Here is a 21,666-nt window from a genome sequence, read left to right on the forward strand (position 1 = left end):
ACAGACAGCGCAACAGCCGTAGCCCAGCAAGTCAGCACAAAATCGACCCTCGGATTGTCAGCGCGCGCCGCCGCCGCGTTGCATTCTGGCCGCCGGTTTGCGCGTTCTCTTCTTTTACCCACTTTTTCGAACACACAACACAACACGTCACCCATATGCCACACCAGCACTGTCATTTCTCCTCTCCAGCTCGTTGGGGGAATGGAACGGAACGGCAGAGGAAGAAGGGCGGAAAAGATAGGGGGAATAAACAAAGCAGGGGGCAGAAGGGAACAGAACAGGGAAAGATGATAATCACAGACCGCTGCCCGGTACTACGGAGATGGGTCGGAGTCGGGAGCACACTAAAAAAGGAAAATACAATACGAGAGCAGCGAACACGAAGAAGCCATGTACGTTCATGTTGATGGGAATGGCAAACAGCGAGCAACCTTAAAAGCGATCAGAGAACTAGACATTCTTAGACGTTCTCGTCTCCATTTGCAGCGAACAGTGTCATCGATGGGCAAACACAAATCCACCGGGAGAAGTGTAGAGATTCCAACAGGGAAAACTAGTTTGTCGCTCGAAGGCAGACAACACATGGACAACCTGACGCAAGGAAGGCAAGGTCTACAGCATGCCGCGGAACAGAGCATGCACAAACGAACGACTTCTTATGGTTGGTAGAGGTTGAAGGACGTGTGTACAAACACTGCAAAGAGGAGACAGAGGATAAGTGGCCAACGGCAGTGTCACAGAATCTCCTGCACCGTCCTTCCGTACTTTAAACTGTCACTAGCTAGCTAGGCCTTTGGGAAGGTTCGTTTTAATGAATGAATGGGATTTAGGTGCAGAAAAAGCGAAAGTAATGCTGGCGGAAGCTGTATTATAACGTAAAAACATGCTCTATTTAACCCCTAATATAGTGCACACCCAACAGAGAGATGGTTAATTTAGAGTTGGAACGAATCCGTTTCCGAGATTGTTTGTGAGCGATAATTGTTTTAACTTTCTTCACTATCTTAGGGACAAATTTAAGCAATGTACAGAAACCGAGCAGAAAGTGTGCGGGTGTGGCACGCATATAAACATGTGGCGCGTCCATGTTTTCCCCCGTATTTTCGAGTGATCAATCATGCGCAATCGTTCGTAAACTAAAATTGACATCAATTGCTACACTCAATTGGCTTATTGGGCAGGGGAGAGAGGATTGCTTTTGAAAACATGCACCTGGAAAGTGCAAATATTATTTTCTGCATTAACCCCTCATATATTTAGAATACTTTAATGCCTTTTGATCTCCCTCATTCAATGCTAAACACTATCGCTAATGGCAGGTGTTAAATTCCCCAAGAAATGTGTCTCTATCCGTATCGTAAAAATGGACTTGAAGCAAGCATCGCGCGCGCTTTCGCTGATAACCAATCAATCGAGCAAAAGGGGTGAGACACATTTATCGGCACACGAGTTGCACCAATGGCTCGTTGTGTCGTAACAGTATTGTTGTGCAATAGGGGTCAAATTATTGCCATCAAAAAGCAACCAAAACGCAATGCAAATTGCAGACAAATCATTGCGCTTTTTGTTACTAAAAAAGGAACGTTGATTGAATGCCGCAGAGAAAAACAAATGCTGTTTTCATATTTCAGTTCCAATTCAATGGAACCGACACAATCGGTGCTCAAAATTAATGGAGAAAATTACATGGTCCCTTTACCAGATTTGTTTTCTCATACCGCAAGACAATGGAACAATCAACCAATCATCCCTAGTTTCGCTCCCTGTCGATAGGAAGAAATGTTTGAAATGAACGATCCATTTCTTACCTTTTCCCCCTTGATCGATTCTAGGAAAATTTCAGATAAACATCAATCATGAGTTTTCATTCTTGGCTTTGCTTGAGAGAGTACATAAAAACGGTCCTTTCTCTCGAAGGGTATATAGCTTCTTCTGCTTGCCACCATTCCCTACATTTTCTTACTGCCTGTGCTTCCTCCCCTTCTGCCCTCTTCCATTAACAGCAAACATTCGCCCATTGCCTGGCAAACAGAGGTTAAGTGCGAAAGGGACGCAAACAGCACGCTGCATTGTGCGCTCTTCCCCGAGGGTTCGTGTTTGAAACTTCGACTTGGGACTTTTAAAAACCAATTCACACGATCGTCCTGTGGTGCGCTGTGTTTCCTAGTTCGTACGTTTTTCTTCTTCTTCCTTCTCGAATACGTCGAGGGGCAATAGCTTTGGGTCAATAATAATCGGGTCGGCAAACGGTTTGCACATGAAGCAGAGGCAAGCAATGGAAGGAAACTGGTATTAAATAACCGACCTTTCCCTGGTTGTTGCATTTTAGAATTGTTTCATTCCCTTCCTTGCTTCTTCTTCTTCTTGTTCTTTACATCTTGCGTTTGCCACAAACGGTTTGCAAGGAATTCCAGGGATGAGGAAGGACGTATGCGTAACCGACATTACGAGAGTCCTCGTCCTTTTAAACTTTTTGTCCGTTACAAAATCCGCGCATTGGGCAAGAAGAACAAAAAGCAACAGTCTTCCATCTTCTTCCCAGTAGGATTCAAATTTCTTGCTTGCCGTTTGGATGTGTATACGTACGCCATGTTTGTCCAAATCCGATGTGTTTTTGCGTTTACGGCTTTTGCGCTGTGGTTGTTCTGTCCTAGTTGCTGCTTCTGTCGTGGGTAGTCTGCATGCGTACATTGATCTAAAATAGAGAGAGAGAAAAAAGCAGAATCGTTAATACGCTGAAGATATTATTGAAATAAATAAGTTGTAAGTTTAATAAAAAAAAGATACTAAAGCTATGTATAAAATTGAAAGGAAGATATTAAGTTGATTAAAATGATTTTAAAAGGCGTTCTTCAAACAGCTGAACAAGCTCTTATGCTTTAATAATTTAAAATAAATCGAAAATATTGATTTAAATGTAATAAAATCATTTAAGGAAGATTTTAAATTGATTTAAATAATTTTTAAAGGCGTTCTTAAAATAGTTTAACAAACTCTTATGCTTTAATAATTTAAAATAAATCGAAAATATTGATTTCAATGTAAGAAAATCACTTAATTGACGTTATTAAAATGAGTTAGTATATGAAAGTGTTACTGTTATTCTATTGAATATTATTTTTATTATATGCGAAAAAATATATATATTATATTATGTTATTATGTATGAAATAATCTTGAAAACTAGCAAAATCAAGAAAAAAGGAAGAAAATCCCAACCATCATATAACAAGACCACACCCAACATCCTACACAATGAGTCAAGATGCCACAAATGGAAACGTGGTGACATTTTGCGATTGCGGCGCGCACAAAACCACCGTTTCACCATTTTATAGGTCTGAAACGCACCATGCGCCTCCACCGCCATGAGATCAGCGTATAGCGGCGCCCCACCCCCCTTCGCGACGGTATGGAGTTTCGAACTGGTAAAACTTCACCTACGCTGCGCTGCTTCGTTCAGACCGGGCTCGCCAACTCCCGTGCCGTGATAGCTTCCCCGAACCTGTTTTTTCGTTTCCAGTAGAAAAGCTAATGAAGCGCAGGCATAAAAACAACAATTAGTGACAATTAGGCTAAAAATCAACCCAAAACTTATCGAGCGACAGCGGTCCCCGGGGTTTGACACATTCGAAAAATAAGAGGCGCCCCCACGATATTATTTTGACACTAGACGAAACGCGCGCGCTTTGCACCGTATCTGCGCGCCACAATACACACACGCACACACACAGCGCTACTCACGCGCACAATATTCTTCTTCCACGCAGCAGGCAAGCAGCAGCAGCGGAAGTGCCATCAGCACCGGCAGTGTAAGCTCCGGCGCGTTTTGACGTGTATGGGTGTGCCGGCCCGTGAAATCCGGCGCGAAAAGTTCTTCATGCCCATTTTTCCTCCAAACGCGAGCCGTCACCCGAAGAGTCGGTGCACTGGCGGCTAAAATGATTTAACTGGTATCCCCCAAAAAAAAAAAACTGTATTTTTACCCGCCAGAATTTTTGGGCGTTGATCCGCTCTTTCTCTCTTGCGAGCGCACGCACGCACACCTTTTAAACGCCCCTTTTAAAAAAGCGCAGCACACGCGCTAAAACGAGAACGCAGAAATCGCGAGCTCTGTCGCACTCATACACGCAGCGCGGCAGCGCAGACAGCTTTTCGCAAATTTTATTTTTTATTATTATTACACACAGAAGAAAAAGGCGCAACTCGGCTCTCGCGGTCGGGGAGCAATGACAGGCGGCCGAAGCAATGAACGAGCGAGCGAACGTGCGAGCGAGCGAGAGAGCGCACAGCACGATTTAAATGGACACACATCGGGCGAAAATCTTCCATATAAAAAGAGAATCTCCCCTACCGTGAGAGAGAGAGAATGATTGTGGAGCGTGAGGGGGGGGGGGCAAACAGCGCGTTGCGCAGAGGGAAGGGGGGTTTAAATGGCCCGCAATGTACATGCCAGGTTGCCGCGGTCCGGTCTTTAAATGGTTCACCGATCGGTCGTAGGAGCGAGAGCGCGCTTGGCAAGCGACAGAGGAGAACACGCTCAGCGCGAGAGCAGCATTTTTAAAAAAACCCCACCAAAAGAGCACGTGAGTTAGAAGAAGTGTGTGACATGTTCGTCGTCCCACATACCAATAGACACCAATACACACAGGTGCGCGCGCGGCAGAACATGAGCCCCGCAAACAGCACAAAAGAAAAAAGAGAAAGAAAAAGCTTCGGAAAATTTTTTCACCCTTCGAATAGCGGGAATATTCTATTTTTCCTCGGTAATCCGCGTGCTTGCGCCGGTAATAAGAGACACACACACACACAGACACGAGCGATAGATAGTCTTACTATCACTGAATGTAATGTAATGGACAGATCGTGCACGAGGTGTGTGTCAGCCTCCCCGCCCCTTTAAATGATACGTCAAAAAGCTAGAAGCAAAAGAGTTGCGAAAGGAAGAAGCCACAGACACAGAAGACGTGGGAGGCAAAAGAATAATATGAAACACAGCAAGAGGGTACATTGTATTGAAGTAGCAATTCGCCTCAAGTGGCCCCCCCATCGCATCCATTTCATGGGCTGTAAAGCGGTAACGAAGAAGCAGGCTGTGATATTGCATATGAAGAGGCAAGTGGGGGAAAGGGGAGGATTGAGGTTGGAGTGCGAAAAAGGTGCTGACTGTACGGCAAGATTGCGAAAAATGGGGAAATTCATATAAAAATTAAAATTATCAGCTTTTTTACAAAAAAAAAGGTCAATTTGTAGAACCTACCCATTACTGGTATAATCCATCCTAAGCTGAACACAGCAACACTCCTTCTTTTAGCTCCTATGGCGAGTGCTGGCGCTCCGTTGCTGCTGAACTGGAGACGGTCCGCGATGAGAAGTGACGAACGACGATGGTGGTATTCTGCCTCCCAATAAGCTCGTGACAGGAAAATTCCACCACACGCACGCTTACACATACATAGGCCACACACACATATATATGCACACTGGTGTTGGAATCAAAGGATTCCCATACTAGAACCACTTGGAAATTGGCTACTGCGCCACTGTAACACTTTTTAGCTTGAGCGACATTCGGCGGAACTTTGCCCTTATCTCTGTGAATCTTGCCCACACACACACACACGCACACGATGGCCACGTTGCACACGTTGCGGGAGAGGCGGGTGATGAGGGGAGGCGCGCGGATTGCCGTTTAAAGGTCCGCAATCGCACACCGCTCTCCTTGGGGGCCACACACCACCGGAAACGTTCTACTCTCGGGGCCGCCGCCTCCTTCGATGTTGCGCGCTGCTATCGCTACCGCTGCCTGCTGCTGATGTGGTAACTCCGCTCCAAAACCGACCAAACGAGAAGTGCAGTGCACAAGGGAATATGAAGATGTCCCTCCTTCTGCTGAACAACACACCCACGGTGGTAGTATATATTGGCAGAATAGAGGTGCTTTTTCCCCCGCGCGAGTGTGTGCTGCTACTCTTCGGACGGTGCGGTTAATAATAAGCGGGAGTGTGTCTTCGAGCCGGCACAAAAGACCGCAAGTCTTCAGGACTTACTTTTGCGTGTTCTCCTCTTCTTCCGCCTTATTGCACACACTATCGAACTGCTGGTTCGGTTGCTTGTCGCTGTGCGCTTGTGCTGCTTACCCCGCTTAGCGCTCTAGGCCGTGTGTGTGTTTGCCTGTCTGTTGTGCGCGCTGTGTTCACTCGCTCTCTCTCGCCGTCTCGCTTTTGTGCGCGTTCTTCGTGTTCGTGTTCGTGTTCGGTACGTCAGCAAATGCTGGTGGCAGGTCCGTTTTCGCGCACTTTTCAACTTCAATGTCGGCTTTGCATCTTCCGAAAACCCCTTGGCACCTCTGAGCGAGCTGCTGCTGCTGTCACAGTGACACAATATAGCTTGTAAAGGCGAAACAACGGGCACGAAAGGGAAGGGAAAGAAGTGCGGTGTAACACTTTGCGGGGAGGAAAAAAAAACGAGCGCCAAAAGGCGCCACCAACCCGGTTGGGACACCACCGGGAAATCGTTGGACCGCTAGAACAACACCGGTCAGTGGCAAATGCCCCTACCGGCACTTGCTAAATTACGAGAAAAAAAACACAATCGCTTTTCATCAAGTTCAATCTGACCACACTATTCGCACTGTGTGTGTTTGTAACGGTTCACTTTTGAGTGTGAACAAATTCCGCCTACTTTTCTTTTGTTTGGCACTGACCTATTGTCCCCCCTCAAGAAAAAAAAAAACAATGCACACGGAGCAACGGCACCGGCTCGAGCCACTTCCGACACCAGTTCCACGTATTTCACCGCTTTGCCACTTTTGACTGTGGTGATCGAGGCGCCTTTCCTAATGCAGCGGCCTAATGAGCTCAAACCACGGTACGGGAATGTTTACCGCATTCAGCGCGCATATCCTTTTGTTTTCGGGGGCCAATTGCAGAGAGCACTGTGTTTGGCGCAGCTTTTAATATGTTGGCGCAGACCAACTTCCACCACTTCCATACAATTGCGGGAATCCGTTCCGTTGTGTTCGCCGAATTCCGACAGCGATGGTCCGTTTGCCGACAGGATTCAGGATGAAAAGGAAGGAGACGTTTCTGGCGCGAAGGTAGCGAGTGAAATGAGCGCACAAACTGCGGCGTTGGGCGCCATGACCGATCAGCAGCTTGGTGGTCTGCGGCCCGATGCAGCCGACTGCCGGCCCGTTTGCGGCAGTCCAAGCGAGAGGGAGTGACTGGTATGGGGGCAGAGAGCGCGCGCGCGAGAGAGAGAGAGGGATCAAAACAACAACACAAGCCAGCTGTCATCGGTGGCTCCGTTTCGGCGGGTGCTTCGTTGACGTGCACGCATGCGCACGTTCAGGGTGCGGTTGAAACGCTGCTCGTGAAACGTTACTGAAGGGAGACATGATCGGTGAGGAGAAGTTTGCGTTTTCGAAAAATGCAACATCGTGAGAAACGGTGAGTTTGATTGGCAAGTGAGTTTGGGTTTTAGAAGGAAAAAAGAATTTTAAATGAATTGGACACGTCTTTTCATGCAATAAATCTAGTCACGAAAATTTGATGTTTTATTTTCGTATTTCTGTTTAATTTAGAAAAAACTGTTTAAACTTTTGATCAACCATTGAAAATCCAGCTCCATGAAGTAGTTGAGTGGCATGCATTGAACGTTCCAATTCCAACAAAAAAGTTCCGTGTAAAACGGCCATCATATTCTCAATTTCCCCTACCATTCCCTTCAGAAACGTACGCTACAGCCGCTGCACCAGCCCCATAGCAAACACATCGATGACAGCTGATTCGCTGCTGGGCTGATCGCTTCCTGCGCGCCTATTTCTTTCACGGAATACGACGGCGCACTGCGTTTCCCAAGAAAGTGCGACAATTGAAAATTGAACAATTGAAAGTAACGGTCCGTTGACTGTAGGCGTTGTTGGCAAATGGCAAGAATTCTATGGAATGGTGGTGAATACGATTCGGTCCCAAGGAGCACAAATGGCTCAGAAAGTGCACAGAAGTTGTAGATGCAGAGCAGCAAAACAAGGACGAGTTTCGGTGGAATAAGCTACGTGTTGGGACTGTTCGTTGTAATGAATGAGGATCTGCAAATCGGTGAGTATTTTCCATTGAAATCAATTCATACCTATTGCTGCAGCTCTGCCGTTGATGCGATTGCGTTCGTTGGCTTAGTTCATTCTGTATACTTTAGTGGTGAGAGCTCGGAATTGGACTTACTCGATTCTGATTCCGTGTTCGGAATCAATTCCAGAGCCGATTCCGATGCTGGAATCGATTCCGATTCCGGAGTCGATTTCGGAGCCGATTCCAGAGCCGATTCCAAAGCCGATTCCGGAGTTGACTCCGGAACCGATTCCGATTCCGGAGCCGATTCCGGAATCAATGCTGGAGATAATTCCGGAACCAATTCTGGAATCGATTCCGGAACCAATTGCGGAGTCGATTCCGATTCCGGAGCTGATTCTGGAATCAATTCCGGAACCTGATTCCGTACCTAATATCCGGAATCGATTCCAGAAAACTGCGGAGCTAGCCGGAATCGATTCCGACAAAAGCTTCATTTTTCCCATCACTAGTATACATGATGTGATCGGATTTTACGGACCAGCGGGACCCGTGGACTACAAGTAACATGGTTCAGCCTAGGGCTGGTCATACTACTGAGCATCATTCTTCCTAACAAGTCAGCAAGGGGTAAGTATTGGAGTGCTAGAGTTCAAACGGATTTAATTTGTTCTAATCAATGATATACTTTTTAACCACATTCTTACAGCTCTGGTATGGCGGCAGCCCAAGACTGAGCTCGCTGCCTCCCGAGATACGAATCAACATAACTGTTGACGTTACGGTCGAGAGGAATTGCTTTTCGAGAGAAAGATGCTCAGAAGGATTTTTAAGCCCCGCAAGATAGGAAAGATCGATGGATGAGCCGATACAACTTGTACGTGTACGAGATGGACGTGTTGTATGAGCTGTACGATACTGTTATGTGGCTGGTCATGTATACGCATTGAACCGGACGACTTGATGGCTCCTCGTAAAGTCCTTTTAGGTCTTCACACAAGGACAGAGGGAGTCACGTGACAGGTTGGAATGGGAAGTTGGCTGTGATAACGGATTGACAGATGGAGACACGTGACGGTGAGCGATTTCGGACACTTCTGCAACTAGCCAAGATAGCAAAGGTTGGTTGTATAGTGCTGTGTAAGTAAGCATGTTATTTAGAGTAGAACATTGGCAGGCTTCGAACCTCACTTTACCTTAGAAATCTGTCCTTCATTGCGACGATCGGATGTGAAGTTTCAAATCGTTTCAAATAAATATACCTAAATAGAGAATTTTCCCTGTGTCTTACTGTTATATACCATGCTTAACCCTCCTGTATGTTGATAATATTTCTCAAATAATTTAAACCACCTACATGTACACATTAACCACACACCGCGACTTAAAGTAATAGAGAGTTTATTGTCGGCTTAAGCAGCGAACGTTACAAACCATTTCGCATACATTCGTCGCACGATTGCGATCGTCAACCTTCGTCATCATCATCATCCACTCTCTCTCTCTCTCTGTGCTAATCCTAATGTATGTCAAGATAAATTGCTTTTTTTTGTTTCAGCTTTCAGGAAGGAAAACGGGAAAAGTGGGGAAGTACAAAAAAACACGCATTACTACACGGCCGATTGTCTGTTTGTAAAGGTTGCTCACAGTAGAAAAGCACAAAACCAACCAACAGCCGTTCCCCCTTCTAGAGTACACACATTCTTCTTAGTAGTCTAATACGACGTCATTGTTGCAGTTGCGCGTACACTTGCAGCTACGGCCGGAAGGGGCACGCGGATTGATCAGACAAATCTTGTCCTCCGGGCAGTCACCATTGTTGCTGACGCACGGGCTGTGGAACAGCGGGCACTTGTCGGTGACGGCCGTCATGCCGTACATCTTGTGGTTGCCAAATACGGGCGAGTTGATCGGCTTCTGGCGCACACCGTACAGGTTGATGCTTTCGATCTTTTTACTGTATTTTTCGAGTGGAGAAGAGAGAGAAAGCGTCTTAAAATTAGTGTCTGAAAGAGTTCGAAAGCTCCTCTACTTACGTCATCCAATCCGTCCAGTAGAACAAATCATCGGTAACGGCCAACCCGAACGGGTACGTCAGATTGCTGGCGATCGTGCGGATCTGTCTGCTGTACGTATCAATACACTCAACCTTCTTCGTTCCCGCGTCAGCGTAACAAAGCTCCCCAGTCGCCATCGACACCTGGATGCTGTTCGGCAGAGCTACCTGCGGACTACCCACCAGCTGCTCCCGCTCCGTTCCGTCCAAATTCGACCACTCAATCTTCGGCCCATCCCGATTCCAGTCCGACCAGTACAGCTTCGTCTGATGCGGATCGACCGCAATGCCGCGCGGATTGACCAAAAACTTCGAAATCAGCACCGTCCTCTGCTCCGGATTGTCCAGGCTCGCCACCTCGATCGTATCCTTCGCCGAATCGGTCCAGTACAGCCGGCGCGAGATCCAATCGACCGCCACACCCTCCGGCGACACGATGTCCTTCGTGATGAACGGCTTCTGATCGGTACCATCGTACTTGGCGCTCACGATCTGCTGGGCCGCAATGTCGCTCCAGTAGATGCGTCCCTCGGCACAGTCCCGATCGAGCCCGATCGACATGAACGCCATCGTGACGGGGTACCCGAGCCCACCGTTCAGCGGGACGCGTATGTTCGCCACACCCTGGCTGATGAGCAGGAAGCCATCGTCCAGCCGGTGAGCGGTGTTGCAGACGGACCCGTTGCCGATGAAGCCATCGTTACAGATGCACTGGTAGCCGTTGGTAGTGGACTCGCAGCGAGCGTTCGGATCGCACAGGCTCGGGATATTGGCACAGTTGCGCTCCGGTGTGCAGACGAACCCATCGCCAAAGAAGCCCTGATTGCACATACACTCGTACGAGGAAGGATCTCTGTGAACGAGGACAGAAAAGAGCGATTAAAATCCCCAAATAATGATGTCGAAGTCCACCCATTCTTACCTATAGCTCGGCACACAGGCAGCATGCAGCCCGCAGTTGTTCCTCACATTGCACGGCGGTGGAATGGAACGGCACTGCGACACCCCGTCACCAACGAAACCCTGCGGACAGTGGCAGTACGGTATCTTCTGCACCGGATCGATCACGCAAACCGCATTCTCCGCACAGTACGCACCACCGCACGATCCAGCGCGCACACAAAAGTCGGACAGATCCCGCTCGTACCCTTCCTGACACACGCACACACCCTGCTGGCACTCCGAGTTCATGCCACAATCGTCATCGACCGCACACTCCGGCGCGAGATGACACGTACGACCATCACCCTCGTACCCCTTGTTGCAGACACACACCGACTTCCGATTCAGCATGTACGTGCAGGACGCATGGATGTCACAGATCTCCTCATCATCCAGACAGGACACTTCCTTCTCGACGCACGTATACCCATTACCATCGTAGCCCGGGTTGCAGATACATTCGTGCCGGTACGAGCTGTCACGCCACTCACAGTTTGCATGCGGGCTACAGTTGTTCTCCACATCGCACGGCGGCATACCTTCCTGGGGGACCTCCTCCGGGTCGAGCTCAACTCGCCGGCAGATCTGGTTGAACGCGTACTCGATCAGCGTGTAGCCGGTAGGGCACGTGCAGCCCAGTATCGTGCAGAACGGTTCAATTCCCTCTGCAAACGTGACGGATTGTGATAAATTAAAGAGAAACCATGGGAGGTCTTGTATCACTACTTACCTTCTTCAACGTACGTCTCCTTCACGCACTCCTCCCCGTTCCATACGCTTTCCGGATCGCACAGTGAGTGACAGTAGCTAACACCATCGCCATCATATCCCGATCGGCACTGGCACTGACCCTCAACACAGTCGGCAAACTCGGCACAGCGCTGCCATAGACCAAAGTGTAAAGTTGAAGACGTTCGTAAACTACATCTCACCCCGTCTTCCCACACTTACCTCACACTGTTCCGGCTCTTCCTGAGTTGGGTCACTGTCCACTTCGTTGTAGCTGTGCCCACCGTAGCTTGCAGGCGTCGACACCGTGTACGACGAAGAGGTTGGTTGGCTGTATCCACCCGGCACTACTTTATCACACACGTACCCATTGCCCTCGTAGCCCGGATTACAGCGGCAAATGTAGCCGCCCGGCTCGTTGTAGCACTGCGCATTCTCGTCACAGATGTTAACGCCCGAGCACTCGTCAATGTCCACACAGTTGATGCGATCGCTCGTACCGTACGGGATGTAGGTGAACCCGTTCTTGCAGTTACACTGAAATGTGAGCAACAAAGTGAGCAACAAAGTGAGCAACAGCAGCCAAAGTGTGGTTTGTGTTGGTGCACTCACATCGAAAGTGTCGTCAGGCTTCGGCACGCACACCGTATTATCCCCACAGTTGGCCTCATCGCACGGGTTGAACTGATCGCCGATCACCATCTTCGACAGCATGCCCATCCGGACGGCTCGCTCCCTCGGCTCGTACCCCAGATTGATGCGCGTAATCTTCAGCATCGATTCATCCTTTCCGGCAATGGTGTCCTCATTGCCCGAGCATCCCTCGTACGTAATGTCCTGGTACAGTGTGTAGCTGACGTTGCGTGCCTGCGACTCCACCCGGAAGCTGTGCGCACTGACGGCTTGCAGTCGGTCCTTACCGGACCGTCGGAACGCGACAGAGTAGTCATCCAGATGGAGCTTCTCAAGGGCCGGAATGGAAGGTAGCTGTCCGGACAGATGCACATCCAGTGCGAGTTGATCCCACACGTTCAGTCCCGTGTACTGTTGGGTGATGTAGAACGACTCGCCCGTCTCGAACTGCAGTGTGCTGGTGTGGTTGAACTTGCCACCTGTCAGCTGGTAACCGTTCATGGAATTTCCAAGGGGTTTGGCGAACAGCCACGCGATCGTACCACCGAGAATTTGCGTTAGCTGGAGATCAGTGCCGAGCTGCTCCTCGAGCGGACTGATCGCAGTGTATGTACGCCCGTCCACCATTACAACGTACGATTGGAGCTGAGTGTCGAGAGGCTCACCGTTCACATTGCCGAGCACCTTACCAGCGACCCGCAGGGGAATGTCACTCTTCACGCAACTGTTCACGTAAAATGTTGATCGGAATATAGAGCTCATGGCTTCGTGTGGAATGGCCAAACTTACCTGAATCCATTTCCGTAGTAGCCGGACTTGCACTGACAGCAGAAGCCCCAGTTGCTGTTGACACAGGAGGCCGCCGAATGGCACTTGTACCGGCCACCATCAGCGCAGCTGCGCGGTTCACTCGGTTCGGCGTGCTGGCGGTCCGGCTGCTCCACATTCCCCTCCGGTGCGAGCGGTCCAACGTGATACAACCACACGCCCGGTTGATTAATGTTGGACGAAATCGTTAAATGGCGTACCTGAGAAGTGGAAAAAATAGATGTTGACCCTTCACCCTGAACACCCAACACCTTCCAACAGTACGTACATTATCAGTACCGGAACCGGGCAGCATAAACGTACGATCATCTTCCGCGGCAAAGCCGGCCTGCGCACGCACATCCGGCAGGCCACTATCGCCGGTATCACCCTGGATCCAGTTGATGCCCTCCTCCGGATACAGGAACTGCACGAACGTGTCCGTCGCGCCCTGTATGATCGCCACCTGGAACGAGTTCTGCACCTCGTTCTTCATGCTGTAGTGTCCCACGTGCTCCCAGGTCGCGACGAACACCTGCAGCGCCTCGAAGTCCCCGGTCCGGGCCAGTAGACTGCCAAAGTTGTCCCGCACCAGCTCGGTCGTGCGGTGGAGCAGGGTGGGATCGCGCGACTTGAAGTACACGATCGTGGCCGTATCGTTCGGCAGGGTTGTGTCGACGTTCGCGTAGAACGGCGCGATCAGCGGGTTGCCGAGCGGGAAGGGTAGATTGAGGAAGCCGACCAGCTCGCCACCGAACGACAGGATGCCGTTGGTGTTGATCTGTTTGTGTGTGTGTGCATGTGAAAGAGTAAAAACCGGGAGAAGCATACCCATAAATCATTGGTTAATTTGATGGAACATTGCTAAAACACCACACAAAGGAAACGCATTCATTCGCTCTCCGCGAGGAAGATCAACGGGGGCAGGGCTCGTTATCATCATCTTTAGCTAGTGCCATCCTCCATGCTGTCCACTGTCATGCTGTGGCATTTATGTAATGGCGCAAAGTCGTTCTTTTTACCATGCAATTGCTAAATGTTCGCTGCCGGGCAGAGCAGAGGTTCTATTTACACATCTGCCGGGGACGGTGGAGCTCTTGGACGCTTGGACGCTTGACCACGAGTGCTGATAAGAGAAAGCACATCTTTGTTTGACGCTAATGGGCTAGGCTGTGTGGTGCGGATCATCATCATTTGAGCGATCGGACACACTTTTGCTCGGTGCAAAACAATTTGCAAAGGCGCTTTCGCTTTTGTGTGCGGGGCGTGAAATATTGTCCCTCAAGGGCAGTGCGTCGGTACAATTGAAGTGAAGCTCTGGATGGAAGGTGAAGTAGTTGTTTCGAGTGATTGGGATTGGGGTTAGCATTTAAGAGGAGAATTTGCAACCAAGCGATCGGGTTGGTCTTGTGGTGTAGTTGGTTAGTGGGACGGCTTTACAACATGCCGCGCATGGGTTCAAATCGAGTCGCGGAATATACAGAATGAACGTTTAGTACCGAATAAGGCAGTTTATTTCGCCTCAATAGCACAAGAAATACGATCATTTACAGTGGGGTTAATGTTGATCCCTGCCAGCGAAGATAGCGCTTCTACTCTCATCATATGTACAGCTATTCGCAATTTGTGTGAAGGCTGTGTGTATTGATAACCCTCAACGAAAAGTAAGAAGTAAACAGCGCAGCATGGCCTCACCACCACGATGATCCTCTGATTGCTCATTTCCTCTCTCTTTCTATGGGTCCTGTCCAACTATCAAACGTTTTTTTTAACACAAACTTACGTAAACACGGTCGTATTTTTCGTTGTAGAAGTAAGCTGGCATGTCCAGATCCATGTACTGGAACTCTTCATCACCTCGCGGCAACACCTCGCTGGCTTCGTTCGCGTAGCTGTACAGATCGCGAGGATCCACCGCATGTACGATCGAGGGTAGTAGTAGTAACACCGCGTACACTACTAACCCTTGCAATACCTCACTTCTGACAGACATTTTGTTGGTTCACACCGAAACGGAACGGAGTGCACTTTACACTTGGAAGTATCTTGTCTTGGAAGGTTAAGACTTGCCAAGACAAACGCGGTTAAATCCGTTTGGGAAACATACGGAGATAATCGACCGGTTTTTACACACAATCACCTACACACAAGAGAGCACACACTTCCAATCAGTGTTTTTCTCACTAAATCACTTTCAATCTCTACGTCGTCGGGCGTTACCGAAGCGGAACCTTATCAACGGGCACCACCGACAACACACCGTGTGCGTCCTCCAGCGCACGGATCCAGGTTCTTGTGTGGGTCTCGCGGGTCCGATGCTCTATCGCACACGCTTGTCTTAGCACACTATCAGCAAACGGACACCATTATTATTGCCTTCATTCATAATCTCTTTGCACCAAACACGTACACAGAGGAAAGAGGTGGATTTCCAGGACAGCCAATGACTGCCTGGGATGTAGGCTCTGAGAAGACAGACCAACCCCGGTAGAAGAACTCAAGATTCACGTCCGCACCGGGCAAGACACCGAATACGACTGACTGCTCGGCATCTGGTCGGATGCTGCATCAAGGGATATTCAACGGTCGCGAACAACTGTCGGCGATGCTGCTGCTGGGTCCCGAAGTTTAATGGGTCGCAACGCCGCAACGACCGGGGGCACATCTGGGAGAGGCTGGCATGAAGTACCCGCCGGAGCGAGAGTCTTCCGCGGTTAGCACCGGGTGTGAAGCGTGCCGTTTATCAATATCAGTCAGCGTGTTTGCTTTGACTCACCGACGACGACGACAACTACTACGATCGGCGATCGACGTTTTGTCCAGATTTAGAACGCTCGCTGGTCAAGAATCGTGAGTGGGTTTTCGGACGATTGATTTACGTTACGAAATGGCCATGGAGAGCACCCTTTACATAACCTACTATAACAACCATTTCAGTTGGTACCGTCTACATGTTCTTGCGACGCGTTCCCATCATGTTCCGAAATATCAATTAATATCAATTGTAGCCAAATGGTGGCGAGGCGAGACAGGCTAGGCTGATTGATGTCGACTTTTCGAACCCCCTGAAGATGAAGATGGGTGTAAAATTTTGGACCAATATATTGGAAGGGACCATCCCAATACCCTCATGCGTATGAGAAGGCACCACCGTCTGGCCAACTGCACGACGACGCCCCGTGGGTCTGATCCTGGACGATCTTGTCCACGACTGTGTTCTGACTCCGACTGTGGTGACAATTAAAGCTAATAAATTCAACTGCGTGTAAGCTTCAATTAATATCAAGTGTATATTAATGATCTGTTCTCACTGCGTGTTCTTCCCCTTTTCTCCACCCAAGCGACATCGATGGTTGATGCGTGTACGCACGAGAAGCGCAATCGAATAGACGCGCACGCTGTTGATCTTCGCGTCGAGTCCGTTTGTGACGAAAAAGCGATTCCATCGCTAGTTATTATTATGAAACCGAGTAGTCGCACATCAATTGAGAGAGAGAGAGGGGGAGCAGTGCAGCATCCCTTGCTCGGATAATGTGGTGTCAGGGCAAATGAATTTTAATTTATACATACACACACATGCGTGGAAATGCTATTGCGGGACGAACGCAAAATTCATTTACGCGTATGTTGTAGCAGGAGTTTTCCCATGTTTTCCCATCACCCGCAACAACCCCACGAGCACGTGTTTGTGTGTGTGCCTGTGTCTGCTGGAATAAACGTTAAAGTCGTCACCCGCGTACTCGAGAGGAAAGCGAAAAAGGAAGGGCCGAGGGATGATGGCCCGGCTGCGGTTACGCACCAGCTGACACAAGGGGATCGACGTTTCTAATTTTGTGAAGAGGCAATTTCGGTGGACATGAATAATTAAAAACATGTGTTTGATCTGACGATGACGATGATGATGACGATGCACCGTGCGCGTGGAGTAGAGTCGGTGTGTACGGAAGTCGGAGTCTGTGCGCTTCGAGCATTGACGGAGTGATGGTTTTATTTATGGGTTTTTAGGGGACGGGGGTTTGCCGTATTCCGAATGGAGGGAAGTGAGGGAAAGCCGGGAAAATGCATGAAACGTGCGCGGCTCAACATTAAACGCAAATATCGCGTACAATTTTGTGCCACAGCGACAAAACGCTTTGATCGCTTCGGCTTTTACTGCCAAGCAGAGTGAGTGCCGCAGAGGACTCAATTGATGGTTTAGTGGCCAGTTTCGGGCAATAAATCTATTAGCAGCAGTTGCCAGCCAATATGTAGTTGAATTTGGTTCAAGGGGTTGTTTTTGGTTAATATGTTGCAATAAATAGGAACAAAATTTGGGGTCAGTTCTAACCGACACTTTGAAGAGGAAGTTGAACTGGAAAATGGAAGACAATATTGTTTCTTTCATGAACTGTATTTTCCAATTTGAAGCTGGGAAAACGAAGTCACGAATGTCTGTCTGCAATGTGGAATAATATTTACTACAACTGTTCATTGCAAACACATGGTTCATGCTGAAAAGTCTTTGGCGGTGTTCCAATGTGAGGATCTTTGTAGCTTCAATGTGCCTTTAGAACACGTGTACGTTTCGAAGCTGGCAAATCATACTAGTCTTCAATTTCCAAGATTAATATTGCCTAAACTTTCATTTGTCGACTAAATACATTTTGAATAAAACAGCTCCAGAGCATAACTAATGGCTTATTGTTCTCAAAATACCACATCGGGAGCCACGTATGAGCTAATTCACTGTTGGCTTTCGTTTCGGATTTTACTTCCATGTGACTCATCATTTGAAGAAAATTAGGCAAAATTTCAAATGTTAGCGTTACGTAATGCATGGATGTTCCCTACGCCGTTGAAACGTGTTAGATCACTTTCATCGGCGGTGAAATATTTCACTCCCGTTTCAACAACACACGCACACCATCACAGCATCCAGTTTGACAGATCAACAAATACCGCCACCAAAACATCAACAATACCTCGCTCGGCGTGCTGCGTGCGTTTGGTGGCCGGAATGTGACCGCAGCAAACGGTGAAATGGCTAGCTTTTGATATTTAATTGGTGTTTCGTTGTAAAACAGAGCTGTTATAGATGTATATTGTTAGTTTGTTAAAGTCGCCCATTTTTGTTTACGTGCGTACGTGTTGCCCGTACGATGGCGAAACGGTCCGGGCACTTCCAGCTGAAGCAACCGCTCGCCTCGAAGAAACCGAAGCTCGACATCGAAATCGTCCCGAGCCAGCAGTACAACCCACAGCCGAGTACTTCCAAGGCGGGCAGCTCCTCAGGTGATTGTTGTTAATTGGTATGTTCCATGAGAAACTCTGCTCATTTTACACAATCACTCATTTCCAGGTGCGGGCAAAAGTGCCGCCACAGCCGCCACCACCACCACAGCGGAAAACCTGTGGGACGACGACGACGACGACATTATCGTGCTCGCGACCCAGGCCATCGAGGCGGACCTTACGTTCGGCAAGTTTAGCCGCAGCGTCAAGACGAGCACGCAGCAAACGACGGAGGTGATCGCGGCCGGGGGGCAGCACACCGGGGCAGGGAAGCTTCCGGGCAAGGTACCGGACAAGCTGGTGGCGGAACTGTTTGCCGACGGGGAGGATGATTTGTTTTCGGAAAAGCTCGATGACAACTATCGCAACATCGACAACGCAATCAACGACTACTTCAACAACAACGACGATGACTTCAATCTGGACGAGTTCCGGCAGGAAGAGCAAGCACCGTCGGTTGGTGGGAGGCGTGAACCCGCACCGAAAGCATCGCGGGAGGAAGCACCTTCGGTTGGTGGGAAGCGTTTAGGTGAACCGCAGGCACCGAAAGCTTCCTGGGAGGAACCACCGTCGGTCGGTGGGAAGCGTGAACCCGCACCGAAAGCCTCATGGGAAGAAGAGTTTAAGGTACCACCGGCGCCACTGCCACCGGTGGGAGCGAAAGGGAGTGAGCCGAGCAAGGCTTACCACAAGGATGAACCGACCTCTACCTCGCGGTTGGGCATTTTTAGGCCAAAAACCTCCACCGCAACATCGTTTAAAGCTACCCCATCACACACCCCCAAACCGGAAGCGGAAGAGAAGCCGGAACTAGCCTCAAGCCAAAAGCAGGAACATGCCAAGGACATTCAGGTGAAGTTTCTCACCAAGCACGTGGAGCAGCTGGCAAAGAAGGTGAACAGCTTGCAGAAGGACTACACCGAAGCGGTGGAAAAGGCCCAGGTCAAGGACGGCGAAGTGTCGATGCTGCGGTACGAGCTGAAAATGGTGAAAACCGCCAACGAGCAGCTGCGGCTGGAGAAGATGCGCGAAAAGGAAACGATCCAGAAGGAGTGGCTCGAGAAGATGAAGAATCTGGAGAAAACCATCTCAGCGCAGAAGGTGGAGAATGAGTTCAAAGAGATGGAAATTATGAATCTAAAAACGAAGCGATTAAACGCCACTTTTCGATCGGCGGAACCAGCGGAACCGCAGCCACCAGAGCCACCGCCGGCTCGAGCTGCAGCGGAACCCGCACCCTCAACCTCAGCTCAACCGAAAGCGACCGAAGCCACGGAGGATGAGTTCGATCTCGCGTCGCTGCTACCGAAACTGTTCCTTGGCGAACCGGCCGAACTGTGCGAGCCGCTGGACGTTGATCCGCAAGCGTTCGTGAATGCAACCGACAGCTCGGTACGGAGTCGCCAGCTCCGCAAGTACTCGCGGGTGACGCGCAACGAGTTCACGATCGCCGATCAGCTCGTTTCGCTGCAGACCCTTCTGTCCCAGATGCTAATCGGCGCAAAGGCTTCCGGTGGTGAAGCGACGGAGCGGATCGTCCTGTCCCCCGGCATGTACCCGCTGGTAGCGATCGCCACGGAAAAGGGACTGGAAGAGATCGATCTGTACTGTCAGCGGTTGGGACAGCACAAGGAGACGGATTTTCGCCTCAATGGGCCGAAAAGTACGATGGAGCAATCGGCCCCGGTGAACGTGTTCCAGCAGGAGCAGCTATACAATGGCGAGCAGGCCGTCGTGATACGGCGCTTCCTGGCGGTGGTCGGACTGTACTGTCGAATCTCGGACGAGCTGGTAGTGAAGCGATTGCTGGAGAAGGAGCTCGTGCTGCGACTCGCGAAGAATATGAAACGGATCAGTACCGCTGTAAGTAGGGAAGAGGTGTTTGGTTTGGTGCTTTTCTCCTTGCAAAATAGTATTCTGATGTGCATTGTTCCAACTTCGTTCAGATCATCCTGACGTCACTGCACGGACTGGTAACGGGTGCGGCTGCACTGCTCAACGGAATAAGCTTCCGCCCGCGAAGGTTCCTCCTGTACGGTGCGAGCGGTTCCCAGCTGATGGAACTATTCCGTTCGATCGTGCTGTGCCAACCCGATGCACCATCCTCGATGCTGCAGCTGTCCGACTTTCTACGCCGCCTGTCCCACATCACGGATGGCAGTGTGAACCATCTGCTCAATCGTCTCTGCATCAGCCATCATCCGGTCGAAACGGGTCAGCAGCAGCAGCAGCAAGGGGAACAGCAACCCACAACATCCCGCCGACAGTATCGGTTAAAAACGATCAGCTTCTCACTGGGGACCTGCACGCTGCAGATGTACGCGGCACTGTTGGAGAATTCCGTCCGGCCACACGACCGGTACGAGGCGTGGCAGATGAAACCGTTGCTGACGAACACGGAAAATACGATCCACTTCCTGCGGAACGTGCTGCTGCATCCGGTTGGGTGGGTGAAATCGTTCTACGACCGAGAAGATCCGAACGAGTGTGAGCTTTGCCACATCCGGATGGTGTCGGCGTTCGTTACACTGCTGTTCCGGGTGTTGCTGTGCTGGAACCAGCAATCGGTTAAGGACGAAGAAGGTTTGCTTACCTTGTTGTTTGGCTTTTGCGCTCGAATAGCTTCATCATTTTCGCACTACTTTGCAGATGTATCGCACATTCATTGTATCGCCCGGCACGGTGTACTGTTGCTGTACGATCTGTTCCAGACGGCGTACCACAAGAAGCTGTTACGAATCGCAGGGCCCACCGTTCGGTACCGTCTACGGGTAACGTACAACTGGCTGCAGCTGTACCAGAAGGAGTTCAATTTCGATGACGTTCACAGTGAGTATAGGGCCTCCTGTTAATGTTTCTTATACTATCAAGCTATTTTGTTTCCAGTAAGAACCCTCGGCATGTTGGACATGCGGCTCCTAATGCCTGATCCGCTGCGCGCCTACCTGGAAGCGGAAAGCGACGATACGGAAGCTGAAAAGAAAGAGGCCGACAGTGAGGATGCGCGTAGAGCGGAAAGTAACGCAATCATGGAAGAGCTGTTTGCCGGCTTCTTCAATACTTACGCTAACAATAGTGCCACACTTTTATAATATATTTAATTGTATGCTTCGCAGCCTGTCCGCCTGCGGGACAACACACAGCATTATGTAGCGT

At 49.6% G+C, this 21,666-nt stretch overlaps 3 protein-coding genes and 1 long non-coding RNA gene across 4 annotated transcripts in view; 2 read left to right on the forward strand and 2 right to left on the reverse strand.

Annotated features, from left to right (window-relative positions):
- Nucleotides 1-7,396, reverse strand: part of LOC120954940 (G1/S-specific cyclin-E) — an 18,196-nt gene extending 10,800 nt beyond the window's left edge. Inside the window, exons 1-2 of the mRNA XM_040375300.2 lie at nucleotides 5,261-7,396; nucleotides 2,587-2,695 (exon numbers count right to left, since the gene is read on the reverse strand). Of these exons, the coding sequence (XP_040231234.2) occupies nucleotides 2,587-2,695; nucleotides 5,261-5,280 (129 nt within the window). The 5' untranslated portion in view covers nucleotides 5,281-7,396. The remainder of the gene's footprint in view (nucleotides 1-2,586; nucleotides 2,696-5,260) is intronic.
- A 313-nt stretch (nucleotides 7,397-7,709) lies between these two features.
- On the forward strand, nucleotides 7,710-9,346 carry LOC120958037 (uncharacterized). Its single transcript, XR_007452671.1, has 3 exons — nucleotides 7,710-8,102; nucleotides 8,526-8,702; nucleotides 8,782-9,346. It is a non-coding gene; the product is annotated as an uncharacterized LOC120958037 (long non-coding RNA).
- A 110-nt stretch (nucleotides 9,347-9,456) lies between these two features.
- On the reverse strand, nucleotides 9,457-15,832 carry LOC120958032 (nidogen). Its single transcript, XM_040380570.2, has 9 exons — nucleotides 15,023-15,832; nucleotides 13,529-14,020; nucleotides 13,222-13,460; nucleotides 12,412-13,156; nucleotides 12,022-12,336; nucleotides 11,801-11,951; nucleotides 11,051-11,735; nucleotides 10,109-10,981; nucleotides 9,457-10,029 (listed from the first exon to the last, which is right to left on the reverse strand). The coding sequence occupies exons 1-9, from the start codon at nucleotides 15,230-15,232 to the stop codon at nucleotides 9,780-9,782; spliced, it is 3,960 nt and encodes a 1,319-aa protein (XP_040236504.2). The 5' UTR covers nucleotides 15,233-15,832; the 3' UTR covers nucleotides 9,457-9,779.
- Nucleotides 15,833-18,088: 2,256 nt separating this feature from the next.
- LOC120958033 (uncharacterized) lies at nucleotides 18,089-21,658 on the forward strand. The gene is made up of 5 exons (XM_040380571.2): nucleotides 18,089-18,510; nucleotides 18,578-20,373; nucleotides 20,457-21,093; nucleotides 21,160-21,339; nucleotides 21,397-21,658. The coding sequence occupies exons 1-5, from the start codon at nucleotides 18,378-18,380 to the stop codon at nucleotides 21,600-21,602; spliced, it is 2,952 nt and encodes a 983-aa protein (XP_040236505.2). The 5' UTR covers nucleotides 18,089-18,377; the 3' UTR covers nucleotides 21,603-21,658.
- Nucleotides 21,659-21,666: the final 8 nt, after the last annotated feature.

The sequence above is a fragment of the Anopheles coluzzii genome, chromosome 3 (assembly GCF_943734685.1).
Source record: "Anopheles coluzzii chromosome 3, AcolN3, whole genome shotgun sequence".
Lineage (NCBI taxonomy): Eukaryota > Metazoa > Arthropoda > Insecta > Diptera > Culicidae > Anopheles > Anopheles coluzzii.